The sequence below is a fragment of the Heterocephalus glaber genome, unplaced genomic scaffold (genome assembly GCF_053883595.1).
Source record: "Heterocephalus glaber isolate CG9 unplaced genomic scaffold, H.glaber_assembly_v1.0 deba00001550, whole genome shotgun sequence".
NCBI classification, from domain to species: Eukaryota; Metazoa; Chordata; class Mammalia; order Rodentia; family Bathyergidae; genus Heterocephalus; species Heterocephalus glaber.
Window position 1 is genome coordinate 1,727,660 of NW_028258343.1, and position 13,720 is coordinate 1,741,379.

At 34.0% G+C, this 13,720-nt stretch overlaps 1 protein-coding gene across 16 annotated transcripts in view; it reads right to left on the bottom strand.

Moving 5' to 3' along the window:
* The window catches only part of Ahi1 (Abelson helper integration site 1), a 212,360-nt gene that overhangs the window by 168,545 nt on the left and 30,095 nt on the right, over positions 1 to 13,720 (bottom strand). For all 16 annotated transcript variants that reach the window (XM_087190009.1, XM_087190016.1, XM_087190015.1 and 13 more), the window contains exons 8-11: positions 12,426 to 12,521; positions 7,927 to 8,112; positions 6,257 to 6,409; positions 741 to 873 (exon numbers count right to left, since the gene is read on the bottom strand). In XM_087190009.1, the coding sequence (XP_087046135.1) occupies positions 741 to 873; positions 6,257 to 6,409; positions 7,927 to 8,112; positions 12,426 to 12,521 (568 nt within the window). The remainder of the gene's footprint in view (positions 1 to 740; positions 874 to 6,256; positions 6,410 to 7,926; positions 8,113 to 12,425; positions 12,522 to 13,720) is intronic.

The following is a 13,720-nucleotide window of genomic DNA, read 5'->3' on the forward strand; positions in this document are numbered from 1 at the left end:
CAAAAAGAATGGGATAAGTGTGTTTGAAGCAGGGTGGGGGGTTTCTTGAGAAGGATTCATGGCAATATGCCTTTAACTGTAATACATTTGTTAAAATTTAAACACTCACTGTACTTTTCGATCACACTGCATATGTAAAGCTGAGGACATATGTGAAGTTTATCATAAACTAGTGTTTAGGGCTTCTTCCTGCTGAAAAAAAGCTGGTTTTCATTACTGAGCCAAAAATAAGGAACTGAGTTGAATGCTTCAACAGTATGATAATGCTTGCTAAAAAAAAATAAATATTCTAAAGCTACAAAAACCATTTTTCTTGGCCTCTTTGCTAATTTGTCAATCATAACGATAAGTCTTCATCTAGGTACTTCTGAGGCAATCCCTATTGTTCTAGTGCACAAAAAATTTCTGGGCTCTTCTAATTCAAATTATTACCTCTATCATCTAACTATATTAATCTCCATGAGATGAATTCTTCATATTTTTAAATTTCTGTATGTAAAATAGAAAATGTTTACAAAAATCTTTCTGCATGTTTAAAAAATTAACACCTTTCATTTAACATTCTCACTTTATTTTTCAATGGTTAGAGTAAAAAGAACTGTTTATGTGAAGAAATCTGTCTTCTTTAATTTACCAGTACTGAGGATTACTCAAATTAAGATTTCAATGAATTTTAAAAACCAAACAAATGTCCATCACAAAGACTACAGTCAGATTAAACAGGTAGGATCATTTCTCACATATAATTGGATATCCATCCCGGCTGGCACAGGCTGCTGCTAATATCCTTCCATTATGGGAGAAATCAAGACAAAAACATCCTCGTTCTCCTGCATTTAGTGAGAAGAGGTGCTTGTTTGGGATACGGCAAGCCTGAAAAAACATGTATTTCAAAAATATAAATTAAGAAACATTAAAATACAAAGGCTAGTTGCTAATTTCAATTACTACAGTAGGTTTTCAAAATTACTATGGTGTTCTTTTACTGTGATGCAGAATAATGAAAAATACTAAATTATTTTCTAAACAGAATTAGTTCTCCATAAGATTAAGTGAATTTTTTTCTTCATTTCTAACTCTTATTTCATCTAAAATATGAACAGTGGGCTGGGGATTTAGCTCAGTGGTTCCGCCACCTGCCTTGCTAGCGCAAGGACCCGAGTTCGATCCCCAATACCCGCCCCCCCCAAAGTATGAATAGAAAAAAATCAGTATCTAATACTGAATGTCACTGCCACATTGCTTTTATATAGCCACAAAAAAGAATGTATGTCACATTCTTATTCCATGACAGCAACTAGTAAGCCACTTTTGCTCAGGTGACAAACTTGTTTTAAAACTATAAATGCCCTATATATCCTAGCCTCAGCCTAGAATGCACGAACGTTTACCTCTCTTTTTCTTTCTTAACTAACCATCTTTTATAACTCTTTCCAAAATATACAGTAGTTTCCCCCTTTATCTGTGGTTTTCTTTTTGTGCTTCTGATACTCTGGTCAAGTGTGGTCTGAAAATAGTAAGTGGAAGAAAATTCAAGACGTAAACAATTTTATGAAGCTAATGGCTTTAAAATTTGTACCATTCTAGGCAGTATGATGAAACTGTGCCATCCTATAAATGGGATAGGAATTATTTTTCTTCATGCAGCATATCCACAGTGTATATGATACCTGCTTGTTAGTCACTCATAGCCTTGGCTGTAAGATCGACTATCATGGTATCTCAGTATCTGTGTTCATGTTAATGGTTCCAAAGAACAAGAGTAGTGGAGTTGGCAATTCATATACAACAAAAAGAAGCTGTTAACTGCTTTAAGTGAAAACGTAAAAGTTCAGACTTAAAAAAATCATATGCTGAGGTTACTAAGATCAATAGTAAGAACAAATCTGTGAAAGTATAGGGAAGGGAAAACATTTGTGCTAATTTTGCTGTCATACCTCAAATTCCAAGTTATGGCCAGAGTGAGTGATAAATGCTTAGATAAAATGGAAAAGACTAAATTTGTAGGCAAAAAATATGAACAGAAAATGTGTTCCAATTGACAGGTTGTATCAAAAAGCAAGGAGCCTACACAAAGATTTTATAAGGGCTCCCCTAAAAATGAATGACATCAAACCATTTACTACAAATAGGAGATGGTTACACAGATTCTAATTTAAATATTAAATTTTACCATAGTTAAGTTTGTATATGAAGAAAGATAGTCTATGAAGGGTTGGTACTATCTGTGGTTTTGGGTACCCACTAGAGGTCTCGGAATGAATCTCTTGTGGATAAGAGATTATTGTATAGTCAAAATAATCATCCCATATTTACCTCTCATTCATTTAACTATATTAACATTTCTTAATAATTTCTATGTTTTCATTACTTATAACCAGATAAAACTAAACTTTTCTGGGTATTAGTATCAACTGTCAAAAATACAACTTTTATTTTTCCTAATTCTATCTCTTCCAATCTTCAGTGGGCCTGAGTTCCTATATTTCTTGTTATTTAAAAAATTGAATTAATTATATACTGGGACCTTCCTGTATGCCATGAATTCTGTACCTTATTACAGATGGCTCTGAATATATTCATTGCTACAACGCTTTAGGTAACTACCATTAGCTAAGAATAACCATTATTAGCTAAATATAGCTAATAAGGATTATTCCAAGGGTCAAATCCAGCTTAACAGGCCTTGCCAAAGACTGTTAGGCTTAATTTCTTGATAGGTACCAGGTTTTTGACAAACAGCATCAAGATTTGGCAGCTCAGGAACCAATATTATGAGCTACTGGGCATGTGAAAAATTTAAGACATGTTATGTGTCAATAATGTACCAGAAATCATGCTACCATTTCTTTCTTCCATTCTCCAACCACATGATTAAGAAAAGGGAGAGGAAGGTAAAAAGACATAAATTGAGGGAGATATCAGGAGGCTTTGCAACTACTTGCTGCTCCTAGAGTATAGCTGAGGAAAGTCAACCAGGCTAAAATCACTGAAGGCACTCTCCTGTTGTATGTGTTCCCAGGGTTTGACGTTGTGTCCTCACCCAGAATAAGCACTTGGTGAAAATCAGAAAACAACAATAAAGATCTTAAGTGCTCTGAATACCACCCTTACCCCACACTCTTTACTACCTTGTCAGTCACTCAATCATGCAGTCTTACTTTTTAACCCTTATATTCATCTCTTACTCTTCATTTTCACTACCATGAAGCCAAGTTTAAACCCTCATCACTGCACATATCAATGACCAAATACCATCTAATAGGTCACTCTAATTCTAATAATGTATCTTGCTTCAGAATCTACCATATGCCACTGACAGCATTAATTTGTATTAAAATAAGATTGTTATCAATGTGTCTCAGGAGACACAACCTATCATCATTTCTCTCATTTCACAGAATCAAGTATTAAGCTATCATTCAACACAGTCCATAATGTGAAATTAATCTGTCACACTATGTTTCATGCAAACTGTGGTTTCTGGCTAGCTAAGTGCCAGAGGGTCTAATGAATATAAGTCCTTTTCACACATTTGCAACTTTGCCTCCATATGAAATACCCTTCTCGTCCCTAAGTTGGCCATTCCAGTTCATCTGAAGCTCCACCAACAGGCTGAATGAACCTACTCCTCCATTCTATTTCACCTTGTTTGTTTTGCAATTCTCAAACTTCTTAAGTTTCAGGCTATTTCACAGTCAAAAAATTTTTGAGATGCTCCAAAAGTTTTAGTTTATGTGGCTATATCAATGGATATTTATTTAGAAAATGGGCCAGGAATGCAGCTCAGTGGTGCTGTGCCTGCCTGGCAAGTGCAAGGTCCTGAGTTTGATCCCTGGTACTGGGGGGGAACAAAAAGAAAAGAAAAAATTAAAACTGAGAATTTAAAAAATATTTAATTTATTAAAAAAATAAAAAATAACAGCAAATCCATTAATGTTGACATAAACAATTTTTAAATAAAAAATAACTACATAAAATAAGCATGCATTTTTTAAAACTCTCCTTAATCTGACTTAACAAAAGCTAGATTGTCAAGACTACTGCATTCATTCTTTTGAGATCTCACATGTCATCTGGCCTCTAAAAAACTGTAGCAAATGCTTATGAGAGAGTGAAAGTAAAAAACGACTAATAATCAGAATCACTGTGAAAAGAGTCTGACTTCAAGAACCCCCTGAAAGGATCTCAGGACTCCCAGGAGTGCACAAACCATACTTAGAGAACTAGTTCATATGATTATATTTATACCTATTTTTTTCCTCAGAACTTCACCTAGTAAACCGTCTTGTGACTTTCTTCTTTCCCTATCTAAACAGGAAGGTTCTCAAGGGTATCATCTAAGTGTTAGTCTCTCCATAATACAGGCTGAGAATCTTTTATCCAAAATCCTTTGGACCAGAAGTATTTCAAATTTTGGAATTATTTTGGATTTTGGAATACTGGCTGAGTATCCTTAATCTGAAAATTCAAAATCTAAAAGGCTCCAAAATTTGAAGCTTTTTAAAAATTTTGGATTTTTCAAGGCCACTCTGAACTACATGGTGAGACTCTGTCTCAAAAAACAAAAAAATAAAATAAAATGTATCTGTAAAACTAGTCTCATAAAGAAAGACAAACATGACGTAAAACACAGATGATGAAGAGTTCTAGAGAAATAATCATTCTCATTTCTATATTAGATATTTGGATAAATCATAATTTTGGATAAATTGTATTTGGTAATGGCTCCATTCTTATTGGAAACAAAAATTTCTAAAATTGACCGCTAATGTTCTACCACTGCCAAAAATGCTAAGTGAGAAAACTTTAGTAGAAGTTTAAATGCTGTTCAAACTGTGTTAGAAGGATATGTATATACATTATCTCCATCAAGATGTGATTCAGGAAGAAACCAGGGGTTGTAAAAAATTTCATGAATTCATAAAGATTAGGAGATATAGTTCTTTTTTTTCCCATTAAGTTTATTGGTACATTTTAAGTATAAAATACAGTTACATTCATCATTGGGATCTTGTACCATTACATGAGTCTCTTGGTTCTTATTTTTTTTCCCCTTCCCTTGCGCTCCCTTCCCTATTTGCAAAGACCTTTCTTTCCATTTTTTTCCTCTTCTCATATTTTTTCCTTTCTCTTTTTCCCTTCCCCTACCCCTCCCAATTCCCCTGCTCTTTTAGACCTTTTCTTCCTGTTACACAATATCAGTTATACATTTTTTAAATTACAATATTAAGATCTAGGAGACATTACCACAGATTTTACAGAATTTAAAAGGATATAGAAAGCATATTACAAAAATCTTTTTTGAAAAAAATTTGACAACTTCTAAGAAGTAACTCAGAAGACAAATTAATGAAACTAACTCTGGAGGAAATACAAAATTTGAATAGCACCTATTAAAGAAAGTCTATTCCTAGCTTGAAAACCTACCTATATAATAGCAGGCTCATAAACATTTTAACTGATAAATTATATCAAACATTTAAAGCAGAAAAAAGAAGGAACACTTCTCCCCTCATTTTAGGAACTCAACATTGTGCTAATCCTAAAACTGGATAAAGATAATAGAAGAAAAAAGTATGAACATAGATAGAAATTTGTTTAACAGAACACTTAGAAGTCAGATCTGGCAGTATGTAGAAAGTGGTTTTATTATACGGATGGCAGTGTTGGTTCAGCATTGGAAGATCCACCCCCAGAAGTCATCATTTTAACAGAGGAAAGGAGAAAGCCATATGATCCTGTCACTAGTTGCAGAAAGAGTAGGAGGGGAAGCTTCCTTCCGGGTGCTGGGACTGGTCACCTTCTTGGGCCTAGGAACCTGGGATGGCAGCACGGGAGCTTCCTTCTGGGTGCTGGGACCAGCTGAGCTTCACTGCCCTAGGAGCCTGGGATGGAGGCGGGGAGGTTTCTCAGGAGACATAGTTCTTATAGACATCAAAAATCTACGGTTTGTGACTGTGCTAGGGAGTGAATTGCTCCCCCACTCCCACCAAACTCATGTTAAAGCCCTATCCTCCAGTACCTTTGAACGTAGTCGCAGTTGAAGATAAGGTCTTTAAAACATGAAAAGACTATGTGAAGAGGCAACATGAAAGCAGCCATCTGCAAGAGAAGGTCTCAGAGGGTATCAGCTTTGCTGGCTCCTTAATCTTTGCTATGGAATATATGCTTGTGTACCCTCAAAATTCATATGCAGAATCCCTATGTAAGGTAGTAAATATCTAAATGAATCTAGTAGTATTAAACACTTTACCTGTCCAGGTAGTCGTTTCCACTCTACTATTTTCTTCGAATCTTCTAATCCAGGCTCTGTGTCTACTGAAGTTGACTCACGGTGATGTTCATAATGTTCTGATTTACCTTTCTCTTCCTGAAGAGCCATCATAGATTGGTAAGACAGCTTTATCTAAATATATATAGAAAACGAAAAAATTTATGTCATGTTCACCTTTTTCTCTTACCCATTATATACTGCTTTTTAAAATATTGGCACAATATAGACATTTTATCAAAACGTGATCCAGAAAAAAAAATCTTATTTTTATTTATATGTGATTCTAAATAAAATAACTTGAAAGTATAGTTCTGTAATCAAAAAAGTCTTAAAAGCTTCGATAATAGATTCCAATGGTTACACAAAATGACTTTAATAACTCTGTCCTTTTGTTTCTGCTTTTTAATCAATATCTACCTGATGTTATGCCATGGCTCTTATAAATGATATCTGGGTTTAAAAAAATCACAAAACTAATACCATAAAAATCTGAAGTTTTAAAAATCCTCTTTTCCTATTTACCTTCTTCACACTAATGCAAACCAACCCTGTGGTGATGGCACATAATATCAGCTACAGAATGTGCAAGTAATGTAACAAAAACGAGACAAAGCAAACGTTTTTCATTTTAGGATTCTTTGCTAAGATCATTTATAATATGAATCTTTAGAAAACAGAAGTAGAAATACTATTTATTATTTGAATACTTTTATTGTGGAATGTGTAAATCAGAGGTCTGCAAACTACAGCTCATATTCCAAATCTAGCCTACTATCTGCTACTATAAATTGTTCGTTTATTTCTTTACAGTACTGGGGAGTGAGCCAAGGGACTTTGGCTTTCACCCTGAGCTACATTCTCAGAGCTTTTGTTTGTTTGCTTATTTTTAGGGTTTTTTTGGGGGTTTTTTTGGTGGGGGGGATAGAATTCAGGACCTTGTGCTTGCGAGGCAGGTGTGGTGCCACTGAGCTAAATCCCCAGCCCCTGTTTTAGTTTTGAGATAAGGTCTTATTAAGTTGCTGAGTTGTTCGGGCTGGGCTTAAATTTTCGATGCTCTTGCCTCAGCTACCCAGAGTGCTGGGATTATAAGCACACATCACCACGCTCGGCTTGTAAACAGTTTTATGGTGACGTGTCATACTCATTTGTTTAGTTGCTGTCTACATATATTTATATAGCTACTTTCACAATACAAAGTTGAGTAGTTATGATAACAAATATATGGCTTGCAAAGCCTAAAATATTTGCTCTCTGTTTATAAGAAAAATATTCTTCAACCTCAGCTTTAAGTCATCCTTTTATCTTCAATTTTAAAAAATCAAATTATAGGGCCGGGATTTGGCTCAGCGGTGCCATGCTTGCCTGGCAAGTGCAAGGTCCTGAGTTTGATTCCAGGTACCAAAAAAAAAAAAAAAAAATCAAACTATAATAACATTTTTGCTAACCCTGAAATATATGTTTAAAACTTATTTTAAGTTATTTCTTTAATATCAACTATTACTGGCTTAATATACAATTTCTGACAGCATCTTTCAAATAAAAAGTTATTTAAATAATGTTGCAGGCTTTATCTTTTGAAAAAAGGAAAAGACATATGTCATTTAATTTTAATAATAGAAGATATACATTGATATGTGTTATTAACTTACACCATCTGGAACTTTCAGACCTCGTATAGTTACATACAACGTTGATGGATAACGATTTCTTGGACATCTGGACCACCATTCAAAAACCTCAATGACATTTAACTGAGATCGAGGCTTAGCAGGGGGGTAGTACAGCTGCAAGCGAAGTTTTGAATTGATATTTGCATTTCCATTGGCTCCCAGAAGCTTAAAAGAGGAATTCATGCATAAAATATGACTTTCATTGAAAATAGGTACATTCAATGAGCAATAGTAAATAGAAACTTATTTTTAAAAACATTAACATGTTGAAATTCCTTAGATTTACAAAGCAAAGGAAAGAAGACTGACATAGGCAGTTTCAGATCTTTTTCGACAAAATGTAACACAAACAACTTTTAAAATACTTTCCAACAGCTCTTTTCACCTGTACAGAACACTTCAGACTGCTGCAGAAGCATTTACACTACTGTTCCAGATGTCACTTTGCACAAAGTGATCAATATATACTTGTTTGAAATAATAAGTAATAAAATACATATTACTTAAGTGTAGAAACAAAATTTCCATTTGTTCACTGTTGGGATTTTAATAATTAAAATTTTATGTTTCAATTTTTTTAAAAGTTAAAATAAGTGTAAACTAATTCAAATCATTCATCATATTTTTTCAATATTGTACTCTACCTTCTTAAAAAAGTCTATTAAAAAACAACCTACAAGGGGCTGGGGATTTAGCTCAGTGGTTCCACTGCCTGCCTTGCAAGTGCAAGGTCCTGAGTTCAATCCCCAGTACCAAAAAAAAAAAAACAAAAACCTACAATTTGAAGCTATATAAATGGAAATTCTTATGAGAAAAATAAAAAATTTCATCAACCCAGAATAGGTCCTCTTTCACTAGACCGTGACTGTAAATAGGAAATGTCTTTCTAACCTTTGTATCCTCTACAAATTAAGGAGAGATAACTAGGAGTTTTTGTAGCAGTTTAGGTAGAGCATGAAGGTAACTTAAATCAGAAGAGTAGGCACTGTGTACTGGAGGGAGGTATGTTTAATAATACGTAATGTTACCAACTTAAGCAACTTGGAAAGTAAAAAGGGCCGAGGACTCTAAGGCAGCATTGTCCAACAGTATTTTCCAGGAGAATGGGAATGCTTTACAGTTGTGCCATCAAACAACACAGAACTCACTAGTCACATGGAGCTACTGGAGTGTGGACAGTGCAACCACTGAATTGGATTTTTAATTATATAAAATTTCCATTCATCTAAATTCAATTAGTCACATATGACTTGTGACTACCAAAATAAACAGTATAATTCCATGGTCATAAACTCGGGAGATTGGGAAGACAACTGAAGAAAGTATCCAAGAGAGATAAGAGATTAGGTAAGGTATTTACTTCAGGGAAGTCTGAGACATCTAAAGTCATCTAAATTGAACTGCGCAGTTAAGTAATTACATTTACAAATCTGAAGGATAGGTAAAAAAGTGGTTCCAAGAAAAATAATTTAACTGAGAGTAGTACTGACATTAAAGTAGCAGGTGGAAGACCATGAAGGAATGGCATAAAGGAAGTCAGGAAAGGATGGAGTCAAGAAAGCCACAGTAACAGAGTCTCAAGAGAGTGAAACGTAAATGCACATGAGTGTGACAATTATTGAACAATAAGAAAATTTGGCAAACAGAAATATTTGTGATTTGATTGGAGAACCTTTACAGGCAGAGACAAAATCCAGATTTTGATGTATAAATGAGCAAAAATACGTCGCAAAATGTAACCCACTTTTCCCCCTACACTCTAGGAGAAAAAAGCATGTGAAGACAATAAAGGTTATAAGCAGAGGTGATACTATAATCAGTGTCAAATGATAGAGAGAGGTGGAAAAAAGTTTCAAGTTGAGTAATAACAGTCGATAAGTATTAAGTACCCTGCATTACTTTCATAAGCCTTCCTATTATCTCTCCAAAACTTACCATAGCAACTTCTAAGGAGCTAGTTACAGCTTTCCATAAGTTGTTTAAAATTCTCTAGGCAATCTAATTTACACTGCTATATTCCTTAATATGAGTAAACAACTAAAATCCAGCCAAGACCCTGCCATTATAGTCATAAATTAGATAATAGTCAAATAATTAGACTTCATTACTTTAAGTTTAAAAAAGGAATCACGTATATGTGCTGTAAGAATCATAAGGTACCTGAGATATGAACTGTAACTGAGAATTAGGATGCAGTCTTATGGACCACTATGATAACTTTACAATTATCCAAGACATCCTGCAACCAGGCATAGGTAGTAAAAGATTTAAAATTTAACTTGATTCATGACATTTTCCTCAAATGAATTTTTACCCTAGTCATTCTTTCCACCCACTTAGAAATTCCCTCAATATTTTTCAAGCATTTTCTATGTGTCATTAATATGCCAGGGCTAGCGATGTTATGATATTTTGAGACAGTGATATATTAAATGCAAAGACATCTCGTAAAATAAGAACTAAAAATGTTCAACAAATTTATCACTGTTGACTCTGAAAAGCTTAGAAAATGAAGAAGATATTGCTACAAAGGGGAAGCACACAGAGTACCTTACCCTTTACGGGGATGGGGATGATGCCAGGGAAAAATTTTGACTGTCATTTCTGCCAATGGTGTAAGATACACGAATAAAAATCCACATGATAGAAAAAGCAAAAATCTGTTACTGTTTCCTAATTTCAGTTTATGGTAAATATAGAAGGTTTGTACAAACTTTAATACAGAAGGAATAAGAGCAGTTTCTAATAAACTACTATAAGGCAAAGTTTGCTGTGTGAATGTGAACTTTCTGGTTTGGTTTGTTGGCTTTTTTGTTGTTGTTTATTTTTAAATCTAAATCAGTATTATGAATGGATCTAAAAAAAGACATAGCAAGTTAGAATAATTTTAGATGGTACACTGGACTAGGTGATTCCTTTTCTTGGTACTGGGGACTGAACTCAGGTCCTTACGCTGCAAGGCAGGCACCGGAACCACTGAGCTAAATCCCCGGCCCCCTAGACTAGGTGATTCCTAAGGCCATTCTTGAATAACTTCCTCACTACAGTCAACCTGGCTGTCATTCAGACTACATCTTTTCTAAAGACTCTCTCCAGCCCTGACAAGGAGTAAATGACTAAACTGGGTTTTCACAGCATTTACTATATAATACATAATCATATAGATAGCATTTTTACACAGAAACTTAAATTGGAGGGCAGGCACAATGCCTAATTAATTTATGAGTGCTCTAACTTATGAGTGAGCAAAGAGCTCATGTTTCATAGAAACAATATATATGTTAGATGGATGTATGTACACACTGAAAAATTTTTATGAGACAGTAGATGGTACAAATTCAAGGCTTTTCATAATTCACATTTATATTGAAGACAGAAATAAAGAACACTAGGAATAAAAAAGAGTACATATAAAATTTCCTTTTTTTTTTTTTTTTTGCAGTGCTGGGACATCAAACCTAAGGTCTTGCACATGCTAGGCAAGCACTCAACCAGAGTGACATATACAGCCACTTCTTTTTTTCTCTTTTTTGGTACCGGGGATCGAACTTGGGTCTTTCCACTTGCCAGGCAGGTAGCGGAACCACTGAGCTAAATCCCTGGCCCCCACTTCTTTTTTTAAACATTAATCTATCCAGGATTTTCATCTCTGCTAAAACATCCTAGTCAAAGACATTTTGTACCTATACTCCTGCAAGAATTTCCTAAATTCTTCTAGAATCTACGTTCTATTCTGTTCAAGTAATCTTCTGATTAGTTTATTCTTGTTTAAAGTCCTCTAATTGTTTTCTATTGTTCTTTAAAATTTTATCATGGGTTAGAAGTCGCTGTGTAATGAGGACCCCATCAACCTCAGCAACCTTTTCACCCACCATTCTCTGTCTCAGTCCCTGTCCTCCAAACTCAGTGGCCTTCCTTGGTTATGTAAATATACCTTGCTCCTCCCTGAATCAGTCTTTGCATATATTCTTCTCCACTGCTGTAGCCAGCTATGCTTAAGTTAAGTGTCCTTCCTTGAGAAACCTTTCCTGATACCACAGGACCCTTGTTTTCATTACCTACCCTCATAACTATTTACAGTGTTTATAAAAATTTAATTGGGTAACAAATTATGTAAGTAATTGTGGTATATTTTTCTTGCTAGGATGTGTGGTTGATATGGTCAAGGGATCTGTCTTCTTTAGGTTTGCTAACTAGAACAGTGACCGGCACACAGAAGGGGCTTAAAAATCTGTTGAACTGAATAAATGATGGCAAGGCTACATGTGTCTTTTTCAGTGCTTGCATCTTCAGGGCAAAAAGTGTAATTAGCATATGCTAGGCAATCAATAAATACCTAAGATTCTTAAAGAGCCTCCTCCGAGCTTCAGTTAATAACACCAGTCAAATTTGAAGATTACTTTACACTTGATCTTTAGCCAAAAGGCCGAGAAGCGATTGATTACTTTAAATGTGTTTAAAATGGATGAAAAACATACCTTAAGAAAGGCCCAGGCAATTTTCCGAAAGCCACATTCTTGGTTTCGGACTTCAGAGTTATTCTTAACTTCATTCATGCTTAAAAAATCAAGAATCTGAAAAAAATTTAAAAATTACTTCACAGAACACTAGGCTATCTAAAATTTAATATTTTCTATAATACTAAAATTAAAATATCATTTGGGTACTTAAAAATGTTTCCTTTACAGGAATAAAAACATTTTAATCACATTTCATTCACTTTCAAGTTAACTCATTCAGTTATTGAGAGTTCATTATTTGACTACTTTATCCTTTATTAATAATTCTTTTATTAAGATTTATTTCAAGTGCAAGATAAAGTATTAATTACCTAAAATATGACAGATATTCAAATCACCTCGATCTGATCATCACACCATATATATATATATATATATATATATATAATTGAAATGTCACACCGTAACCCACAAATATATACAAGTATACGTCAATTCAAAATAAAAAATTACTTCAATTATAATGTAGATACAAATATATCAGGCACAGAATTCTTAAGTTCTGATCATTTTTCTTATATCAGAAAAGACTTTGAAGGGCTGTTTTAGAAACTCAGGACCCTATTTCTACATTTTTGGCTTGACTATCTTCCTTTCTCTTTAGATATATGTTGTAAATTAGGATTTCTTTCATACTTTCATCCTGTCTGGATACCAAAGCTCAAGGACTTGCAACAAACCTGACACAGAGACTGTCTGTACTCTAGAGGCTATCACTTTGTACTTACTTACTAGTGCTTATCAGAAGTTTGAGATAAGTTTTTATTGAAGACTGCTTAATAATATGAATTTCATTCCATCCTCTTTTTTAGACACTAAAATATTTTTCAAATATAAATGTTCGGTAAAAACCACTGACAATACAGAAAAAAACACTTAATTTATAATCCAAACTCATGAATAATTACTAGTAACATGTGTATACTGATCTAAACTCTTTGTCTGTGCATTCCTGAATATATGTGTGCACGGGACTATACTGTAAATCTAATACATACTGTTTTGCAAACTATTTTCATGAAGCATGTGGTGGATATCCCTTCTTGTCAAGTGATATGCATGTGTATGATATATTATACCATTTACATCTCTGATTACGCTATGTATGATTTATATGAAGCCATCATGTTAATGGCTGTCTACTATTCTGTATTATATCATACATTTAATAAAAACCATAATTACACCAAGTCTGTTATTAATTGAAATTTAGTTTCCTTTAGTTCTCTAAAATTTTTGCTATTATAAACAAA